Source organism: Sceloporus undulatus, chromosome 5 (genome assembly GCF_019175285.1).
Source record: "Sceloporus undulatus isolate JIND9_A2432 ecotype Alabama chromosome 5, SceUnd_v1.1, whole genome shotgun sequence".
In the NCBI taxonomy this organism is placed as follows: domain Eukaryota; kingdom Metazoa; phylum Chordata; class Lepidosauria; order Squamata; family Phrynosomatidae; genus Sceloporus; species Sceloporus undulatus.
The window spans coordinates 178234285-178255244 of record NC_056526.1 but is presented as its reverse complement, the minus strand read 5'-3'; the positions used below and the strand labels follow the sequence as shown (position 1 = coordinate 178255244).

General features: G+C 40.1%; 1 protein-coding gene across 1 annotated transcript in view; it reads left to right on the top strand.

Moving 5' to 3' along the window:
• The window catches only part of PTPN13 (protein tyrosine phosphatase non-receptor type 13), a 181365-nt gene that overhangs the window by 111260 nt on the left and 49145 nt on the right, over positions 1–20960 (top strand). The window contains exons 8-15 of the mRNA XM_042468450.1: positions 1183–1278; positions 3284–3380; positions 10039–10258; positions 11948–12022; positions 15593–15767; positions 17555–17708; positions 18228–18366; positions 19293–19445. Coding sequence (XP_042324384.1) covers positions 1183–1278; positions 3284–3380; positions 10039–10258; positions 11948–12022; positions 15593–15767; positions 17555–17708; positions 18228–18366; positions 19293–19445 — 1109 coding nt within the window. The remainder of the gene's footprint in view (positions 1–1182; positions 1279–3283; positions 3381–10038; positions 10259–11947; positions 12023–15592; positions 15768–17554; positions 17709–18227; positions 18367–19292; positions 19446–20960) is intronic.

Here is a 20960-nt window from a genome sequence, read left to right as displayed (position 1 = left end):
GGGGCCGAAGCTGGGGGTGAAGCTTCCACCCTCCAGGGGCAGGGTCACATACTCTGCCCCCGGAGTAGTAGTAGTAGTAGTAGTAGTAATAAATAATAATAGTTCCAAGCATGGAAACTACTACAAAGCAATTCAAAAAAAGGAAGAAAGCATGCACACTGTCTCAACCCAGAAAGGCACAAGGTGCTGAGAGGGGATTTTGCACAGAGAACACCAAGGGCAAGTAAATAATAATAATAATAATAATAGTTACAAGCATGGAAACTACTAAAATGCAATTCAAAATAAAAGGCAGAAAGCATGCACACTGTCTCAACCCAGAAAGGCACAAGATGCTGAGAGGGGATTTTGCACAAAGAACACCAAGGGCAAGTAAATAATAATAATAATAGTAGTAGTAGTAGTAGTTACAAGCATGGAAAGTACTAAAATGCAATTCAAAATAAAAGGCAGAAAGCATGTACACTGTCTCAACCCAGAAAGGCACAAGGTGCTGAGAGGGGATTTTGCACAGAGAACACCAAGGGCTCCTTCCCGGCTTCTGAGGGGCCTTGAGGCCCTCAGAGGCCGGGAAGGAGGAGGGGGACACCCGCGCGGGCGGCTCCGCCGGCTCTTTCCCAGCTTCTGAGGGGCCTCGAGGCCCTCAGAAGCTGGGAAGGAGGAGGGGGAAACCCACGCGGGCGTCCTTGCCGGCTCCTTCTCGGCTTCTGAGGGGCCTCGAGGCCCTCAGAGGCCGGGAAGGAGGAGGAGGACACCCGTGCGGGCCCTGAGAAGGAGAGGGGGCCTCAGAAGGAGAGGCCTGGGGCCGCGTGGGCCCTGGGAGGAGCTTGCAGAGGCCCAGGAGGCGGCAGCGGCGGTTGCCGACCCCTGGCTTAGAGACTGCTCAGGAGGTAACGGCACATTTCCAAAGTGGCCCGAAGCAGCTTTATTTGGGCCTGGCTGTTTGGACTCAAAGAAGTTAAATAAGTACCGTATAATTTTTTTCCAAAAAAGGAAAAGTATCTGCTAGAGACCATTACAGCAGTATTCCATGTCATAGAATTCCAGAAGAGTAGGCCAGTGATAGACAACTTTTCTCAAATCTTAAAACAAAGAGAGAGATGCTGAGCCCATGGCACACTGTGATATTATAACTGTATTGAATATTTACAGTACTCTGTTTTCTTTAAAAAAAAATTTCAGAGCATGTACGAAGATATAAATCTTACCACAGTGACGTATACAGCACAGACAGTGAAAGTCCGTCCTTCATTTCTTCTGAGACAGATTTCAGGCAAGGTAAGACTGTCTGACCATTTTAAAGCAGGGGATTACTGTATTTTCTGGCGTAGAAGTCTACTTTTTAACCCAGGGAAATCTTCTCAAAAGTCGGAGGTCATCTTATACGCTAGGTGTCATATTATAGGACAGGTGCTGAAACTTCCGAGCCGGACTGGAGAATCTGCGATCGCTGCATATGGTGAGAGGAGCTCAAAAACGGCCACGGCTGCATCCCCACCATATGCAGCAATCGTATGAAAGCAGCTACCGCTCTGATAGTCTTGGAGACAGGGAGCACTGGGCAGGCAGGGAGAGCTGACCAATCCAAGCAGGCTTTGTATACAACAAGTTTTCCTGCTAAGTACTTGCATGTCATAAGCATTTGAATTAAAATTACCATATTGAAATCAAATTTGATTTTTTAAAAAATTTTATTTGGTGTGCGTTGGAAGAGGGGTAGTCTTATATGGTGAGTACATCCCAAACTCTATATTTTAACTGGAAAGGTTGGGAGTGTACTGTGGTTGGTTTTTCTGCATTTATGGTCTTCACTCGATGAGCTGTGACCTTACTGGATGTAGTTCTGCATTATTCTAACAAATGATGTTGAAATAAGTTGTTTTAAAGGTTTTTTCCCTTTTCACTGATTAATGCTGAGTATACTGGAGGCTAGGGGAGAGAACCATTATGTTAGAGGCAGGGGATTTTTGCCCACCTTATATTATAGATTCCAGCTCCCAAAATTCCTACCCAGCATGGCCACTAATAAGAGATTGTGGGAATGGTTTAAAGTTCCTACCCAGGAGTTATATGCAAGAAAGAAGACATCTAAAGAGAAGCCTGGGTATTTCCACCTCAGTATTAGTCAGGCTATGTGAGAAGTAAGGCGAAGAAATACAGTGGTACCTCGGGTTACGAAATTAATTCGTTCCGCGGCTAATTTCGTAACCCGAAAAACCTTCGTAAGCCGAATTGCCATAGGCGCTAATGGAAAAATAGCTCTCTGCTGCCCTCCGGTGGCGGAAAATAGCGCCAAGGTTTTTTCGTAACCCGAAGAAACCTTCGTAAGCCGAAACAATAAATCCCTATGGGATTTTTTCGTAACCCGAAAAATTCGTAACCTGGGTAATTCGTATCCCGGGGTACCACTGTACAGTAAAAGAAGAGAATCAGGAAACAAGTGTGGAAAGTAGGCCCCACTTTGACAGGTAAGGGGAAAGGTGATAACCTCCATATTGGACCACCCTTATTTATGACACCACTATTCCCAAATGGGGAGACAAAAAAATTTACAATTTGACAACTGCCATTTCCCTCTACATAAAGTGAATTGTTTCTTGGCTTTTCCTCACATGGTAAATGAGAAGATAAAGAGAATGTTGTCCTTGCTGTGACATAGCAAGATTTTTGTTGATGATGATAAGACTGGCATGATTTTGCCCATTTTTGATATTAATTTTTGTGCATTTCTGTAAAAACTCTAATGAATGTTGCCTTGCTTCATGGACTGTTAAAAGGTGTCATAGGCGCTCTACAGATGGGTGCTATAGGGCGCCCTCGTCACATGCGAGGGGCTGCGCTTCCAGACACCCCTCGCATGTGACGAGGACGTTGCAGCTGCGTAGTGCCATCTACACGGTGTGCACAGCTATGACGTCGCAGCTGCGCAGCATCCAAACAGCACTGCGTAACTGCAACGCCATCCGGAAACCTCTGGAGGTTTGCGGCATTGCAACTGTGCCGCAAAAAGGAGCCATTTCCGAGTGCTCCTTTCTTGCTGCACAGCAGCATCACACATTTTGGTATTCAATGGGTATTCAAGCATACATGTTTTTTGCTTTTGCGGGGGGTCCAAAACGGATCCCCCACATAAGGTAAGGACCCACTTACCTTGAAGGGAGACTTGAAGGTAACTTGAATGTAGGCTCCTACATCCAGTGAAAATACAAACAATATAGTAAGTTGTCCTTTACACAATCCTAAATTATGATTTTATTCTGGGTTTTTTCCCCCCATTTGCCAGTGAGGAAGTTTGAAGCACTACGGGATGACTCCAGTGGTCCTTCCCAGGCAGCAGGTGATGCCTCTCCATTAGGTCAACTTCAGGGGCAAAGATCAAGGTAAAGAAAAAAGAGGAATCCTCAATGTAGCAATTAGCTTACTCTCAGGCACAGTTCAGCTCTAAGCACAATTTGTTCAAGTATGAATGACTAATGAACTTGAGTAGCTCACCTCTCCCATTCCCTTCTATCCTCATGTGTCCAGCTACAGAAAACTACCTGATTATTGTTATTCTTATTCTGATCATGGTTTGTAGGGAGCCCTTAAACTTCATTTTCCTGTTTTGGATATTGGGAGAAAGTGGTTTAAGAAATTGGGAAGCTACATCTGAATCTGATCTTAGGAGGAGAGAAGGGAAGGGATGGCGTGTCATGCTTGTTAGCATACAAACTTGCCAGAACACTGAGGTCTTCAGGGGAAGGCTTTCTCTTGGTCCTGCCACCATCACAGGCTGATTTGGTGAAGACATGAGTGGGAAAGATAGAGAGAAAGAGATAGAGTGCCTTCTTGGTGGCTGCTCCCACACTCTGGAATGCCCTAGCCTCCGCTAGGCTGGCCCTCTCCCTGCTTTCTTTTCACCAGCAAGTTATGACATTTTTATTCAGACTTTTAATATATAATCCTATCACAGTGGTTTTTATATGGGGTGTGTATTTTAGTTATTCTTTTTAACTTTTGTATATTTTTATGTAATTTTATACTGTTTTTAGTTAGATGATTTTAATTGTTTTTAATTTTTTATTGTAAAGTTTTAAAAATGCTTTTATCTGTGAGCTGTCTTTGGTCCCTTTCTGGGAGACAGGCAAAATGCAAATGAAATAAATAAATGTAAATATAAATAACATTCAGACTGTTGGCTTTTTGAGCTAACCTCCTTGATACCTAACCCTTGTTACTTATTTTATATCTAAACCTTGCTACCTGTTTTTCTGAAATTCTGGAATATTCAGAGCTAGTTTTGGTTTAAATCAATCCTACTGGAACCTTGTGAATGTTTCTTTTAAAAACCCTCTAGATGGAGGTTTCTGCAATTTCACTGACACATGTATTGCATTACCCAAGTGTTTTATAGCTAGGAACGTTATCCTGATATCCACCTAATGTGTCTTGCTCAGACTTGAAGAGTTTAAGATTTCATCAGTTTGAGGTGAAGTCTCAGACAGAACTATTTCTGACTCATTCCCTAAGAAATAGCTAAGTATCCATGGCCTGAAAGAATATTGATTTTGTTGTTGTTGTTGCTTTAAAAAAAACTATCTTACCACATGTAGAACTTGAATGTTTCTATAAATTTAAGGTTGGTATGTGTGACTTTGTATCATCAGCCACAAAAAGTCAAAGGGAAATCTGGGTGACCAATGTCCAGTTGCAGGTGTTCAGCTGGGCTCATGGTGATCAAAACTCTATCAATATCTCCTTTTGGATATTGCAAGGATATACATATTTGTGAGGACCAAAGCTTAGAAAAGTTACTTTTTGGACCATAACTCCCAGAATTCCCCAGCCAACATGTCTGAAAAATTCTGGGATTTATAGTTTGAAAAAGTAACATATCCATGTTCTGGTCAGGACTAGGGTTATAATCTTTGTGTATCTTACTTTTATCTACTAGAATGAAAATTTTCAAACTTTTCTTCCACCCAGCAAGGTGATGAGTTTTTTGCACATTTTTCAGAGATTTCTCCCTTCTTTTTGCACAAATCACATGAAAAACAAATTACACGAACATATGTTTATTACAGAGTATTGAGAGATACCTTTTCCCAAAACCCTAGAACTCACAGTAGCTTACAAATATTAAAATTGAAGCAATTATAAACTCACTTCACTTGAAAAAACAACTGCAGGGTTTTTTTCTTTCTTTCTTTCTTTCTTTTTTTGCTACGTTTTAAAAGTAAAAGTTTTGGATGGATTGTTGCACCTTTCTGATCAGCAATCCTTTGCCATGCTTACTATATGTGAATTTATGCTTGCAACAGGGTTGGCAATCAGAAATGAAACAAAAGACCTGCAATTGGGACAGAAGACAATGAGGGGCAAAAGGAACATGCCATTCATAATTGCAATTGAGAGAGTACTGGTGTAGACATTTCCCTTGAAGCTGTGAGAAAAGCAGTCTGTAAGAACCTGTCTTGTTGTTTTCCAATATGGTGTTCACTGTAAAGAGGAGAAACTATTTTTTTTTCATGTAGATAGATAGACAGATAGATAGACAGATAGACAGATGAATAGAAAGTAGGAGGAATACCAGTGTGGTTAAACTTTCCGCTGTTGGAATCTGACTGCCAAATAAAATAGCTTGAAGCAGAGAAGACTACAGGTCTACGTTTTTCTGGTTTGTTTTCAAATGCTGCACCCCATTCTGTTATAAATCAGCCCTGCCCATCTTTATCCACCCACAAGAAAATGCCTTATTGACTGCAACTTTTCCTCTAACTCTTAATCATTTCTTGGCTCTTCTAGTTTGGGATGACTACAATGGGTTAGCTTTTTCTGTCTTGATGATGCCATTATGAATCTGAAAGATTTTACATCTTCCAGTTCACAACCTTTGAGATAAGATCTGTAACCCAGATACAAGCACTGTATTCTGCTCTTCATAAAATTCACTCCTCTTGGTAGCCTGCCCTTGGGCTTGAGCTGCTTTATAATGTTTCTGAAGCTAATATTCACAAAGGTTCTGCAATCCTTGCTAGAAAAAAAATCAAACCAAATAATAGGAAAAATAGCCAATAAAGTTGGAATTAAGTAGAATATATCCCCCAACTCTTTGGCATTGGTTTTGTTTATTAAAATAGTTCTCAAGTCACATATTTTTTTTAATTTACATGTTTTATAATGCTCAAAGTCATAGGCATAATTAGGGCAAACTCTTAATCCTTCTCTCCCCCCATACATCATTCAAATATTTTCTTCATTCAAAGCTCCAGATTTGTCAGACCTCCAGAGGAAGTGAGCCCCAGTGATTGAGTAATTGTGTTAATTACTTGCAAATAAAATATTTGGATTAATTGCAGTCCCTCAGTTTACAGTATTCTGAAGCAGATCTCTGTTATATATAGAAAATGAATGCGATTTAAACAGAAATTCTTAAGTCTGTGTTCAGAAATCTTTACCATGGACAGCCAAAAACATTTTATTGTGCCTCTTTTCTTAGTTTATTAGAACATCTATATTTATCCCATGCTCTCCAAATTAGAAACCTTATGGAGCATTATCAGCTCCAGTGTCAGTAGATTGGTGGCAGCTACAAACCACCTCCACAAACAAATTTTGCCAAGAAAATCCCATCATAGGTTTCTCTTAGGTCTTCCATAAATTTGAAATACCTTGAAGGCACACAACACAGATAGACATATTGATATTAAGATTCTTCCATGGCACTTTCTTTACTCCTTCTCTTCTCTTCTCTTCCATGCCCACCTCAGGTGATTCCTCCTGGAGCAAACTACATGTTCCATGCACATTTACAAAAGAAAGAAGAGATGGAGGAGGGCTGGAGAGAGAGGGAGGGACTCAGCTTTAACTGAAGTGATTATTTAACTTTACCCCATCTACCATTTTGCCAGCCCTCTTCTTTTTCCCTATTCTATATAGGGCTCCTGGTAAATATTTATTCCTGTAAACTAGCATCTGGAACATCTTTGGGGGAAGAAACACCTTGGGATGGGCTGGCAGGGAAAGGATTAAGCACCTCTTCCTTGCCACTTCTCCAATCACAACCAGATTCCCAAGGCTGCCTCTCTTTTAAAAAAAAAGGTTTGTGTCTTTTTGTGAATAGCCAGAGATAACACATGATTTGTCCCTAAAGGAAGCAGTTGATATTTTGACTTCATCCCAGTCAGAGTCAAGTATTACCTATGTGGTTGAGCAAACGCTCAACAGATCTGTTTAACAGAAATTCATAAAAAGAAGAGTGTGATTTAAAAAGTGTTGGTACATTATTGGCTTTACAAGTGAAGCAAACAAGCAGTGAACACTGGAAAGAGTAATTTTGGTCTATAGAGGTCAGTGTGTTAAAGTGACTTCTGCTTAGAATCAGATTTTAGGAGAGTTTCCCTTTGGATTACAACAACTATGGTTAGTGGCCAAGTTGAGTGTGGGATTATGGGAGTTGTGGTCCAAAAAAGTAGCTTCTCCAAACTCAGCATAGAATTCTCTTATTCCAGAAATAATAAGAATCACAAGTGGGACAGCTTCCATGACTCCAGCACTGTGACAAAAGTAGTTGTACATGTACAACTTCTGTTTCCCTCTGTCCTTTAGGAGGGACAGGCCACAGACATATGTTTAGAGATACAGCCACCTTAGTTCTATTCCAACAGGATAAATTTCCACCTCTTGCCTTCACAGTGTCTGCTCCTTCTTTCCCCATCAGTTCTGCTCCTGAACCTTCTGCTTCTCCTCATCTACACTCCCTAACTCATTCCTTAACTCTGGCTTCCTCCTCTAGACCCCAGTGTGCAACAGTACCTTGGTAAGTACAGCAGATGATCCCATTACTATAACTCTCTTGCCTTCACCATGATCCCACCTTCCAGCTGACTGTTAATCCTATACTCTGATTTGAAGGCAAGAAATTTGGGGGTAGAGTTACAAATTTAGGCTGACCTTGAGGACTGAAGTAGTATGGAATTAAGGGCTTCTTGAATCTTACAATCTTTACAATTATACAAAGGGCTGCTTTGCTTGTTATATAATTCCTATACAGAAAGTACTTTAATATTAGAATTAGCATGCATCCTGGATGTTGATTTTCACTTGCAACCATTTTATACTGAGGTTTTAGGATATGCATACATGTGCAATGCATACATCTTCTTTAAAAGACTGCAGTTTCACATCTGAGTGTGTCCTGTTGTTAAACTCATCAGTGAGGACCACCATCTTAGTTGTCACTGTTAGGCCCTGGAACGTCCTGCTGAGAGAGACTGAGTAGATTTCTTCTTGGTTTTCCTCCACAACAGGGAAATACCTTTTTATTCACATAGGGCTTTGGGATATAAGCTGGTCTGTTGTTAAAGTAGGTACAACTCTTCTGGTGCTGGTTCCATGTTTTATTGTTGTGATTTTACTTGTTTGGTTTTTTAGGTGATGACTTCATGAGGAGCCCTGGTGGCGCAGTGGTTAAATGCCTGTACTGCAGCCACTCACTCAAAACCATAAGGTTGCGAGTTCAATACCAGCAAAAGGGCTCAAGTTTAACTCAGGCTTGCATCCTTCCGAGGTCGCTAAAATGAGTACCCAGATTGTTGGGGGCAATTAGCTTACAGTTGTAAACCGCTTAGAAACTGTTAGTTCAGTATGAAGCTGTATATAAATGAAGCTGTTTGTTTGTTTTGTTTCATCAAGATTTTGCTTTTTGTGTGTCTTCAGTTTTTGTTAGCTACCTTGGTCTCTTTTTGGGGTTGGGGAGAAAAAAGACAGGATATATAGTCAATAGGCTAAATCTTACATAAAGCAGACCCATGCAAATGAATTGTGGCTATACAGTGGTACCTCGGGTTACGAAATTAATTCGTTCCGCGGCTAATTTCGTAACCCGAAAAACCTTCGTAACCTGAATTGCCATAGGCGCTAATGGAAAAAATAGCTCTCTGCTGCCCTCCGGTGGCGGAAAATAGCGCCGAGGTTTTTTCGTAACCCGAAAAAACCTTCGTAAGCCGAAACAATAAATCCCTATGGGATTTTTTCGTATCCCGAAAAATTCGTAAGCTGGGTAATTCGTATCCCGGGGTACCACTGTAAATCATAACTCATTTAGTTCCCATTGATCTTAGTGGGTCTACTCTAGGTAGCTCTAATACTGGTTTTAGCCATATCAGCCTAGGATTAGCGGATGCATTAATGAGATGTGACAGTCTGCACAGGGATGGCATGTTAGGAATTTTGACACCTTTCCATCTTTGTTTGAAGCATCAGAAGCTGGCCCTACTCCTCAGCACTTCTGTACCAAGGAAATAAGGTGAGAGTCAGGGTGGAATAGTGGTTTGAGCAATGGACTATAACTAGAGAGCAGGGTTCAAATCCCCACCCTGCCATGGAAACCCACTGGGTGACTTTGGGCAATTCACATTCTCTCAGCCTCTGGGGAAAGGCAATGACAAACCTCCCCTGAACAGATCTATCCTCGAAAACCCTTTAACATCACCATAAGTCAGAAACAACATGAAGGCACGCAACAACAGCAACATCTGCTTATCTAGAACATATCCATCTTCCTGAAGGGGAACAATGCCCAGGATCAGCTATGGAGAAGCTTAGCAGGTGGAAAAAGAGGAAGCACAGTTCTTTTTCCTCTCCTCACTCACTCAGTTCTATCGTTTATTTCCACCATTCCATTCTGAATGTCCTTGATCTTGTCTGATTTTGGAGGTTAAGTGGAGGGCCTGGTGAGTACTTGGACAGGAAACTACCAGGGCTCTCTTGGCAGAACTGGGAAAGAGTCCTGCCTTCAAGCATGGAGGGGTGCCTGCCAGTCAGAGTAGACAGTATTGAGCTAGATGAGCCCATAGCCTGATCAAGTACTCCTGTGTTCCTACATTAAACTGTCAAAAGCCATTTTCTGTTACCAAAAACAAGTCATATTTCAATATTTTGCCTCATTTATTATAGTCTGTTATAATGTTGACAGCTTGCCTGGTAGCATTTGTGGGTTGTTGTTTGTTTTTTTTTTATGACAATTCAAATTTCTTCCCACTGCCTCCTCAATAATAGGCAACATGAAGCACCACCTGAAGGCAACCTTTTAAATCAAGAAGTGATGCTGAAGCGCCAGGAGGAGGAGATGATGCAGCTTCAGGCTAAAATGGCTCTCCGGCAGTCTCGACTAAGCCTGTATCCTGGAGAAACAGTGAGGCCATCCATGCTTGATATGACAAGGGATCCTCTCAGAGAAATAGCACTGGAAACAGCCATGACCCAAAGGAAATTAAGGGTAATATGGCATACAGTTCTGTACACTTTAAGATGCTGAGTTAGAACAACATCATTTGCTGTTGTTAGTTGTTCTTCTTAGACTGTTGGCTTTTCCCAGTTATGGTTGTGCCTTATAACTTGTGTTCATGCTTTGGAACAATTGTGTTCATCTAAATGCATAATATGTAATAGAGTGCTTAGTATATACTCTGTGCTATGTACCCTTGTATGCCTCACAGCTTGTCTGTTTTTTAAAAAATAGCATTGTTATGAACATTCCTTACATACTTACAGGAAGCATGCATGTCCCAACAGCAACAGTGGTGATTAAGCAAATGAAATTAGACTACTGTGTCTGGTTTTGACACCAGGATGTTGAGAAATGTGGAGACATTGAGTTGGTTTTCCTAGAATCTCTCTGGACTACTGGCTGTTACTACTGTTGACCTTAATCCTTTCCAAACTGTCCATAGGACAGTCTACTGTCTAAAGGGCTCCTTGTTGCATGCATAGCAGTATGATATGATCAGTGATTTATAAACCTTCTTCCAGGAAAACCTCAGGTGGTTTGAGGTCAATAGTGGCACTTAAGGTTCCATGAAATATAGTTATTACTGATCATCCACCATTGCGGAGTATTGAATTATTCTCAGATCTCATCAGGGTGATGCACACAAGAGTCCTGGATAATGCTGTGTATGAGCTGTGCATGCACCTTAGAATCAGTGTTTGGCAAAGTTATATTTTGATCTATAGTTCTAGCTGTATTGTTCAAAAAGTATTTTTCCAATATTTGCCTGTAAATCAGAATTCTTTGTGATTCTTGAGCATTCCATGTTGGCAAAGTCCATATGGCCATGTTTCCCTGGGAACATGACCATATTCTATTCCCTAAAATAAAAACTACAGGCACATGAAGTAGTTTGACCAGGGTGCAGCAGCTCTACAAAGAGAATATGTGATACATAAATAGGGAAGTAGTAGGGATATCAATCCTCCACTGTTTTGTGTTCTTGTGCAAAGACAAATAATGGTAGGTTTCACCCTGGTGCAAGAAAAAACAAATATTCTTCTGTAGTATTTTCCCTGTATTTGAATGTCCCAAAGTGTTGTGATCAGCCTGAGGACAAATAATTACAAATATTCTTTCCATCCCTTATATGTAGCTAACATTTTTTGAGAAAAATACATGTCATTGTTTCCCATGATAGTTTGATAACAGAAAGACTTTCTGTGTTCCAGGCTTTGAGAATGTAATTATTATATCTTTTACAGGCATTCACAAAGTAGTATAGTTGGATTGGTTGTGTACCCTGCCAATGTGTGTGTATGTGTGAGAGAGAATTAAGCTAATCACAAAGCATACCGTTTCATGTTGGTCCAGTCAATGCACCTAAACATTATTCTTCCTTTGCCCCATCTTGAACCGTTCATCCTACAGCATGGTGGAAAATGGCAATTTGAAAAGGTAACATGTTAGTCTGATAGCAAGCACACACAACAGTGTCTTATGGCATTTAAGAGATTTAGAGTGGCATAAGCTTTTGCGGACTAGACCTCCTTTATCACATGCATGATGTCTTATCCTTGCATTACAGTCCCCATGTGTTTTCCAATGACTGCCAGCATTATGGCTACCATGTTTGTAATTACTTAAGTCTTGTTGCTTAAACATTGTAAATCTGATATGAAATTCTGTGATTTGCAGAATTTCTTTGGCCCTGAATTTGTGAAAACAACCATTGAGCCATTTACCTCCTTGGACCTGCCAAAGTCAATTTTGGTAAGATTTCATCTGTTAATATATCATCAGTAATAGTGACATAACTAGCTATTGGACCACTGGTATAATAGCTGTGATCCTCCCGCCCCAGTGTCTCCTTCTCTTTAACCTCTCTGTGTGCTCCACATCTCTAGCATTTACTTACTTTTATTACCTTCTTCCAGGTGGAACTCTCAGTTAACTGCAGAGTCAAAATGGGGCAGCATTAGGACAGGTGACTAGATGCTAACTGAAACTTTTAAGATTTGACTTCTAGTATGCATAAGCTACTTTTATCAAATCAATCCCATGAGTATTGCTTGGATGTCATATACTTTTGATGTCTTTTGATATGAAACAGTTGAATATTGTCTTGTGAATTCTGAGGAAATACCATCAAATCTATAGATAAGCATATGACAGTCAGAGTGTTGGACTTATCTAAGCCAGTACTTTACAGTCTAAATCGTTGGGTGTTCTGAAAAACACCTTTCATATAAGGGTAGATCAAATTTGGTTTCTTTCAGTTCACATTTTTCCAATCCTGTCTCCTATTCTGTTTTCATATCAGTTTTATTTTTTTTTAAGTGTGCACATTTTTGTTTACATTTCTACTAATTATATGCATTATGTAGTGTATGCAATTTAATCTGTTAAATTAATTTCCTAATATACAGTTTAGTACATTTTCACTCACAAATGCATTTTTGTGCACACTTTTCTCTAATATGAAGTTGAAGGCTTTCATGGCCAGCATCCATTATTTTTTGTGGGTTTTTCAAGCTATGTGGCCATGTTCTAGAAGAGTTTGTTCCTGACATTTTGCCAGCATCTGTGGCTGGCATATTCAGAGAATGCTTTTCTCTAAGTTTATTTCTCAGTGCATTTTTTGATTGAAGGATAGCAAAATTCAAATAAATAGGGCATCTCTCTGAGTCATGTATTGGCTAATTTGGTCTAGATTAGATTCACATTAAGAACAAAATCAGCAACTTTCTCCTCCATCCTTATTTTTCCTAAGACTTCTACTCAAGATTCTTTGACCTGGAGATGAAACAGGTTGAACTGTGGATTTTTTGTACAGCATAAGTCAAAACTGTGTTGAATTGCAGCTCCCATCACTTTTAGATATTGTAGAATGCAGCTCCTACCATTATTCACCATTGGCTATCCTGGCTACAGTTTATGGAAGTTGCAGAGTCCAGCATGAGAAAGGATGCAACTTTCCCCTGTTGCCCTAGGACTTTTCTTTCTTTCTTTCTTTCTTTCTTTCTTTCTTTCTTTATTTATTTATTTGTCTGTCTGTCTGTCTGTCTGTCTGTCTGTCTTTATCTTTCTTTTTAAAAATCCCACCATCAAAATTGCTTGAAGGATAGTTTAATTGTTTGCTTTTATGCATTGGGGATATATAATTTGTTACTGTTCGCTGGCTGTTTGATCTTTCATTTTGTGTATGATTTTAGTCCCTCTTCCCAGTGTCAAAAGCTCCTGACACTTGACTGTCATCTAGCCCAGTTGTCAACTTGACATTCTACCTTTCTGTATGTAGGGAGGTCTCAGGGAGCACTACTTATTCGTTATCCAGTACAAAGAGAAAAAATTATCCAAAGGTTAAATACTTAGATTCCCACTGATTTCAGTGAAAAATTTGAGCAGATGCTTTTTAAAAATGCTTTAATTTTAAAACATTAAGAAATTTTACATTATATGCCTAGTGTGCAGCCAGACCTTTCCTTTTACAAAAATTACCCTAAAGTTAGTGTGCAGGAACCTGGCCTGGGTTAAACCTGCCATACATGGATAGAATGAACTTAAATTTGCTCCCTCTAATGTTTTTCCCTACTAGGTTCTACCTCACTTCCATGCAGGGAAGAAACCACCTTTCACACAGATGGATTTCCCCACCCTAAATCTTCCTCCCCTGCATGGTGTATGCAGGGAGGCAGATTTAGTAGGGAAACTAGCAGTATGAGAAAGTTTAAACTGACCCCTCCCATCTTACTGATTTGGCCCTCAGATTTGCTTATTTCAAGTTAATAAAGAAACTTAGTTGCAAGTTATGTATTTAGCACATATTTTAAACTTTAGAAGCACTTAACTTTGTCTAGATTTTACCCTGTGTTTTCTTCACTTATTTCTCCTTTCAATCATATATCCTACCAGTTGTACTGGTCCTTTTTAACACATAATTTTATGGCATTGAAATGACCTTCTGTATCTGAAAAGGGAAACATGTTTTGATATGTGACTAGCAGGGCAGGTGCTGTGGTTACCGTATATGTTGTTCTGTAAAAATGGCCAGCAAGAATAAAGCTAGTATTTTAATGAAATCATAAACATGTGCATTGGAAATTGTGGTAAACCAAGATTCTCTGGAATATTGTTTTATGGAAATCAGTAGCATCCTAGCACTTGCAGCTTATTTATTTCTGCTTAGTTCCTGCTGTAGGCATAAGCAACTAATCAGACCATGATAGTCTTGGTTTATTGTTTATGAGCTGCAAACCTTGCATCGTTGGTTTGTCTATCATGGTGGCTGAACCAGAAATTTTCACTTGTCTCTTGAAAATAATGCAGTCATGGACAAAACAAATTAGAATCCCCAGTGAAAGTGTCATGATAAATAAACCATGGATTAAGCTTCCACAGTTTATTTAGCCAGTCTCTCTTGAGGAGAAATCTGTCCGGGAAAGCGGCCAAATGACTGATAAGACTAGCCTACTTCCCCAAACAAACAAACCACCGCCCGGCAGAGTCAGTACAAGCAGCAAAGTCTTTGAGTCTAAATGCAATATCAGAAGAGGGATTACCAAAAGAGTTGTCAAACAGTCCAAGTATCAAATAGGCAGGTTGATAAAGGCAGTCCAAGGTCAAGGGTTCCAGATAATCAAGATGAGTCTGCAGTCCAAGAAGCAAGCGTTCGGTCCAAAGAGCCATGGAAGCCAGAGCCAGAGATTTTCCTCAAGGAGGTCAGATAATCACTGGCAACTAGACACACATTCTCCAGTTGTTTATATGGGAAGGCAGCAGGCGTTTAGGTGTGTCTGATTACTAGCGAAATTCTGATAAAGCCTCCATGACCTTCGAAGACCCTCCCTTTCATCTCAATGCTTCCTGAAGGTAGGCATGCTTCCCTGATCCTCCTCTATGTCCACAGACTCGGCTACATGCAGACTTGGCTGCTGAACCTCTGGAGAGGCCACAGACTCTGCTATCGCCGGCCTCAGACTTCCCAATTGCAGGCTCAGGTCCTAGAAGCTCTGGCTCAACCTCTGAGTCCTCCGGTCATCCTCCAGGCTGGGCATGACAAAACCAACTGTGAATAGTCAAAAAGCATTTGTAGCATGCAGCTCATAAACAATAAACCAGGATTCTCTGGCACAGGGGAATGGTCTGTGTGTTTTCCTTAGGGCTGTGTATGAGAGAGACTTTGTTGTAAAGTTAATGTATCACTGTTTTGAATTGTTTTGAAGAAATATAACTTGACTTGAGCACTGTTACAGTGAAAATGTGGGCTCTACATTTGCTGCTCATGATACATGGTCCGTCAGCAGTGTGATGGCAGTTAGCATTTTGTTTCATGCAATGCAGAACAAGAAAGGAAAGAATGAAGATAATCGTCGGAAAGTAAATGTCATGATTTTAAGTGGGCAGAGGCTAGAACTGACCTGTGATACAAAGACAATTTGCAAAGATGTGTTTGATATGGTAGTGGCACATATAGGCCTAGTGGAACATCACCTGTTTGGTTTGGCTACTTTAAAAGGTAAGAACACTATTTTACCATAAGCTGGTATGTACATGTAATTCTGATGCAAATAGCAACTTGTATACGTGAATTAGCTAGCAGAAATTAAACATCACAGAGCAGCATTTCCATAATCATGTCATAACCAAGCCACACATGATAAGAATACATACTGGGGTGCATCTGCACTGTAGGAATAATACAGTTTGACACCACTTTAGGTGCTATAGCTCCATCCTGTGGAATCCTGGGATTTGTAGTTTTACAAAGTCTTTAGCTTTCTCTGCCAAAGAGTGCTGGTGCCTCACAAAAGCACAAATCCCAGGATTCTGTCGGATGGAGCCATGACAGTTAAAGTGTCAAACTGCATTATTTCTATAGTGTAAATGCACCCTTGCCTTCTAAACTTCTTGCCAATAATAGTCAATGCAGCCTCTAATTGACACTGGGATTATGGAGCAAAGTTAAAAGGCAGTCACTCTTTCATCCCTTGTGCCATTTTCCTGATGAAAATCCTGCTGAAGTTTCTATTTGTCCCAATATCAAAAAAGCAGAGGAACAGAACCCGTTCCCATATGTTTTTGCTACCAAATTTTAAAAAAAACTCTTTTAAGGGGTATTTTTCATTGATAAAATGATGAAAAAAAGCTTTTCTACCCCCTGTCTGTCCCAAAACAATAGACCTGATCCATATGGGATGAGACAAAGTTACTCTTAGAAGTAAACATAAAGAAATGTCTTTTACACATCATGGTATTGTGGTGTCTAATCCTCAGAAGCAATGCTTTTCCATTAATTTTGCTGAAAGTAATGGTTTTGCTACTAAATAATTTTTATTTTGCCATAATTTTACCATCTAATTAAAAATAATAATTGTAAGCCGCTCTGATAGCCTTTAGGACTGAAGGGTGTGGTATAAATACCATAAATAAATAAATAATAAACAACCATACAAACATCAAAACAACAATTCATACATTCATACCACATGTTCTTTTTCTTTTCTTCTTCTACCATCTTCTTTCTTCATTCTTCCCCCTTCCTTAATCTTCCCTATTCCTTTTCCCTCTCATCTTTCCCCTTTCCTTTATATCAACTCATTTCCCATTCTTTGCAATCCTCTACCCCTTTCTCCTCCTTCTCATCTCCTCCCCATCCCTTTTCATTTATTCCAAGAGTAATGGTTTTCAAGGCATAAGATGAGCCCTAGTGGATCAAAATAAAGGTTCATATGATCTGTATCAAGCTAGACATGATCTATAGATTTTCTTAATTCATAGTGACCAATTCAGTAGACCAGAGGTAGAAAACTTGTAACCTGAGATACAGATATTAATTTTGGCCTAGCTTCTTATGGGCCTCAGTATAGTTTTAAAATTTCCCCATGTTGATCCCCAACAGATTTTGGTTAAGGAAATATCAGACCTTGTCAGGAAAACACTTTTGCTTTAAATGCTTTTCGTTCAACCAGTCTGAGAAAGATACACAAATTGAAACCTGGCCACTATCATCACCCAAAAACAGTTTCTTTGATGTCCAGTTTTCATTATGTCGTTGTCCTTTAAATAAAAGACTCAATAATGAAATCATGCATACATTTCTCAGATGTAGATCCTCTTGAGTCTGTAGGGTTTACTCTCAGGAAAAGAGGTGTAAGATTTTAACCTAAAGACTGTGTATTTTACGGACAGTTAATGATTAAGCATAAATTACCAGAATGTAGTAAAGTAGAAAGAAAAACTTGCAGCTGAGCATCAAGGTCATATTCATCATTTGGTTTTTTCCCCTCTCTTTTTCAATGACAGACAATGAATTTTTCTTCATTGATCCAGAGCTAAAACTGACTAAAGTAGCTCCTGAAGGCTGGAAAGAAGAACCAAAGAAAAAGAGCAAAAGCACAATAAATTTCACCTTGTTCTTCCGCATTAAGTTCTTTGTGGATGATATTAGCTTCATACAGTGAGTGCATGCATGGTGCTTTTAAATCCTCCTCTCCACTGTGTGTAGATTTTGTAGGGGAATCCAGTGTTACTCCAGAATGCCTTTGGTCTTCATAAATCATGTCCATTTTGTGACAGTCCTTTTCTAATTCTCTGCCTGACTCCCTGATAGAAGGATAATAATGGCATGTGACATAATGGCAGCCTTGCATTAGGTTGGTATCCACACTCAACCAGGAATTCCCATCTATGGAATTCATATTTTATGTAATTCTATATAGGTCAGTGAATAGGACAGACAGGTCAATCCCGTCCTTTCTCTGCTGGCCTGCTTTATTTTAATGTTAGCTTCATAGGAGGGGGGTTCTGTCCTGTTCTCTCTTGTGTAGCGATGAACCTAATCTATCAGCAGGGTATGGTAGTTTGATCTGAAAGCAAACCATCATTTCATCTAATCCATGTACAATTATTATTTGCACAATGTATTTTCTGTCTTATTTATCCTCCTTCCAACCTCCTTTTAAAATTAATAACACAGGCATACTCTGACGTGTCATCAGTATTACCTGCAGTTAAGGAAAGATCTCCTGGAGGAAAAGATGCACTGTGATGATGAGACAGCCTTATTACTTGCCTCACTGGCCCTGCAGGCAGAATATGGAGATTACCAGGCTGAAGTAAGGATATTGGTTATCTATGTGAAGGTTCCTAATTCTGTTTCCAATCCTGTGCCTGCAGTGTTGCTTAATGCATCTTGGTGGTTTTGGACACTGTGTAAGCCACTCTGATTAAGTTGACTTGAGCAATTTTGAGGTAGCAGAGTCAGAACAAACATAGGCACATAACTCCCTTGTTAAAACAGCTTCACTGGCTACAAGTTCATTTCCGGGCACAATTCAAAGTGGAATTGTTCATAACCTAGAAAACCCTATATGGCTTAGGCCAGATTACAGTGGACCCTGGGGTTTAGTTCTAGGGCACACACACACACACACGTGGATAGCAAAGTGTGAGGATGCTCAAATCTCATTATATGCAATGGGATAGAAATATTGTGTCCCTAATATAAAATGGCAAAACCACAGATTTCTCAGAGCTATAGGGGAAAGCTTCCTCTTGGTCTGACCACCATCACAGGTACATTTGTTGAGGACACAAGATAATCCCACCCGCAGGAACTTCCTTCCACAGGAGGTGAGGCTGGTCCCCTCCCTGCTTTCCTTTTGCTGGTGGCCAAAGACCTTTTTGCTTATACAGGCTTTTAATGTGTAAACAGGAGAACTTCTTATTGGGATATTTTATTTATCTTTTTAAATTTACGTATGTCTTTTAAGTGATTTATACTGTTCTATGCAGTGATTTTTTTAATTAGCCTCACAGACCGGTTGCAAATGCCCATCCCTTTTTCAAATCATGAGCAGGTGCATTGCAGTGATGCATTGTTTACAAAGTCCTCATACCAGTGTTTTCTAAGAAAGTGTCCCACATCGTCCAGTGATTCTGTCATTCAGACATGATTAGAGCATCATAGCATTCAGCTACAACCAGATTGAGTCATGCCTATGCGTGGGCTGTTATCTTATTCTGTTGCTGCTTCTTGTAGGTGCATGGCCTGTCTTATTTCAGAGTGGAACACTATTTACCAGCTAGAGTGATGGAAAACTTGGACTTATCTAATGTCAAAGAAGAATTGCCAAAACTTCATAGCACTTACACAGGTGCTTCTGAAAAAGAGGCCGAACTGGAATTTCTTAAGGTTAGTATAGATGGTTATACATGAAGTTAAAATAAAGTAAAGATGGTTTTATGAGAGTTATTGTGTACTGAGAAGTAAAAAGTGAAATGACACCCTTATGTAACATAAGTTGTATTTAATAAAATTATGTTTATTATTTAGCAAAACCATACCTGCAGTTTGATCACTATATCCAATGTGATATAGCAAGATAGAGCCTAAGAGCCAAAGTGAACAGTCTTGTATACATACTTAATGGAAACGGATCCAGTGAGGATCCTAGTGGCAGCAGTATCCTTAGGGTCCAGGATCACCAGAGGTAATAGCTACCAGTGTGATCACCACAGTTGGGACACCACAAAAGCCATTTATATTCTTTGAAAATGGTGGATCCCTCAGTTTGACAATATGCCAAGAGCACATCTGTAACATTTGAAATGGCAACACATGGATGCTGTTCTCCCAAAATCTAGTTGTTTGACCATCTTTACCTATTTCTGTGCTTTGAAATTCCTTTCAAACTGCAGAAAGCATATAGTTGACACACTGTGGAAATGTGGATATTTTTCGGTGACATTTTCCAAACTGAAGAGAGCCCCTGAGCAAGATACTTGTCATCAGGCATCCTCACTAAATGGCTTCTCTACCACCGACCATTTATTTTCCCTCTAGCTTTGAGTCCAGTCACCAGGCCTATAGGGTGAAAGAGAGGGCACCAACAACTGAGGGGGGATTGATTACTCCTTCTTGTTATACTAAATCAGGGTGGTCAGGTGTTGTGAGGGCCACCTTTGTCCTCTGTGGCACATTGGAGGGCCACAGTCTACTTGCTCCAATGTCTGATTTAAAAAATAAAACTTATTTTATGAACATACACTTGCTAAAAATGCACCTCAACCCTTGGGGAACCTGCAAAAGATTTTGGATGTGTTCCCTCTCCATTAACCAGGAAGTAAGCCAGAATTTATGGTTTACTTCCTAGTTAGAAAAGCACCTCTCCTGGGCCGAAAGTAGCTGAAGTGAGATCGGGCAAAGCATAATATGGAAGCATTTTAACCCCCTCCCCCCAAAAATGTGGGGGCCCTGGTTATGGGGTCTGGAATCCTCAGTAATGGCTTGGGAAACTGTGTGCAGCCTAAGGGTCACTGTTTTCCCATCTCTGCTCTAAATCAATGGGTGCATGCTTGAATAGAGCAGGAGACGATGCAGCAACAATCAGAAGGAGAAATTACATAGCCAAGCCACCTATATCCCCCATTGAAGAGTGCAGGTTTTGGTAATTGCCCAGCTCTGCCCTTTCTCACTGTAGGCCCCATTATTTTTGTTACATGTTAGGCATTCTCTTAGAACAAGAATAGGAAAGGTATGTTCCTCCATATAGTTTTGGGCTGCAGCTCCCATCTTCTCTGATACTCTTATCACTGGCTGTTTTATTTAGGGAGTTCCTGACTTGTAGTTATCCTCTCTTTGAATCCTGCTGCTTTTTAGTGGGTTGCCTATAGCTGTTGTTTAAATAAATGCTGCTGCCTATAGGTA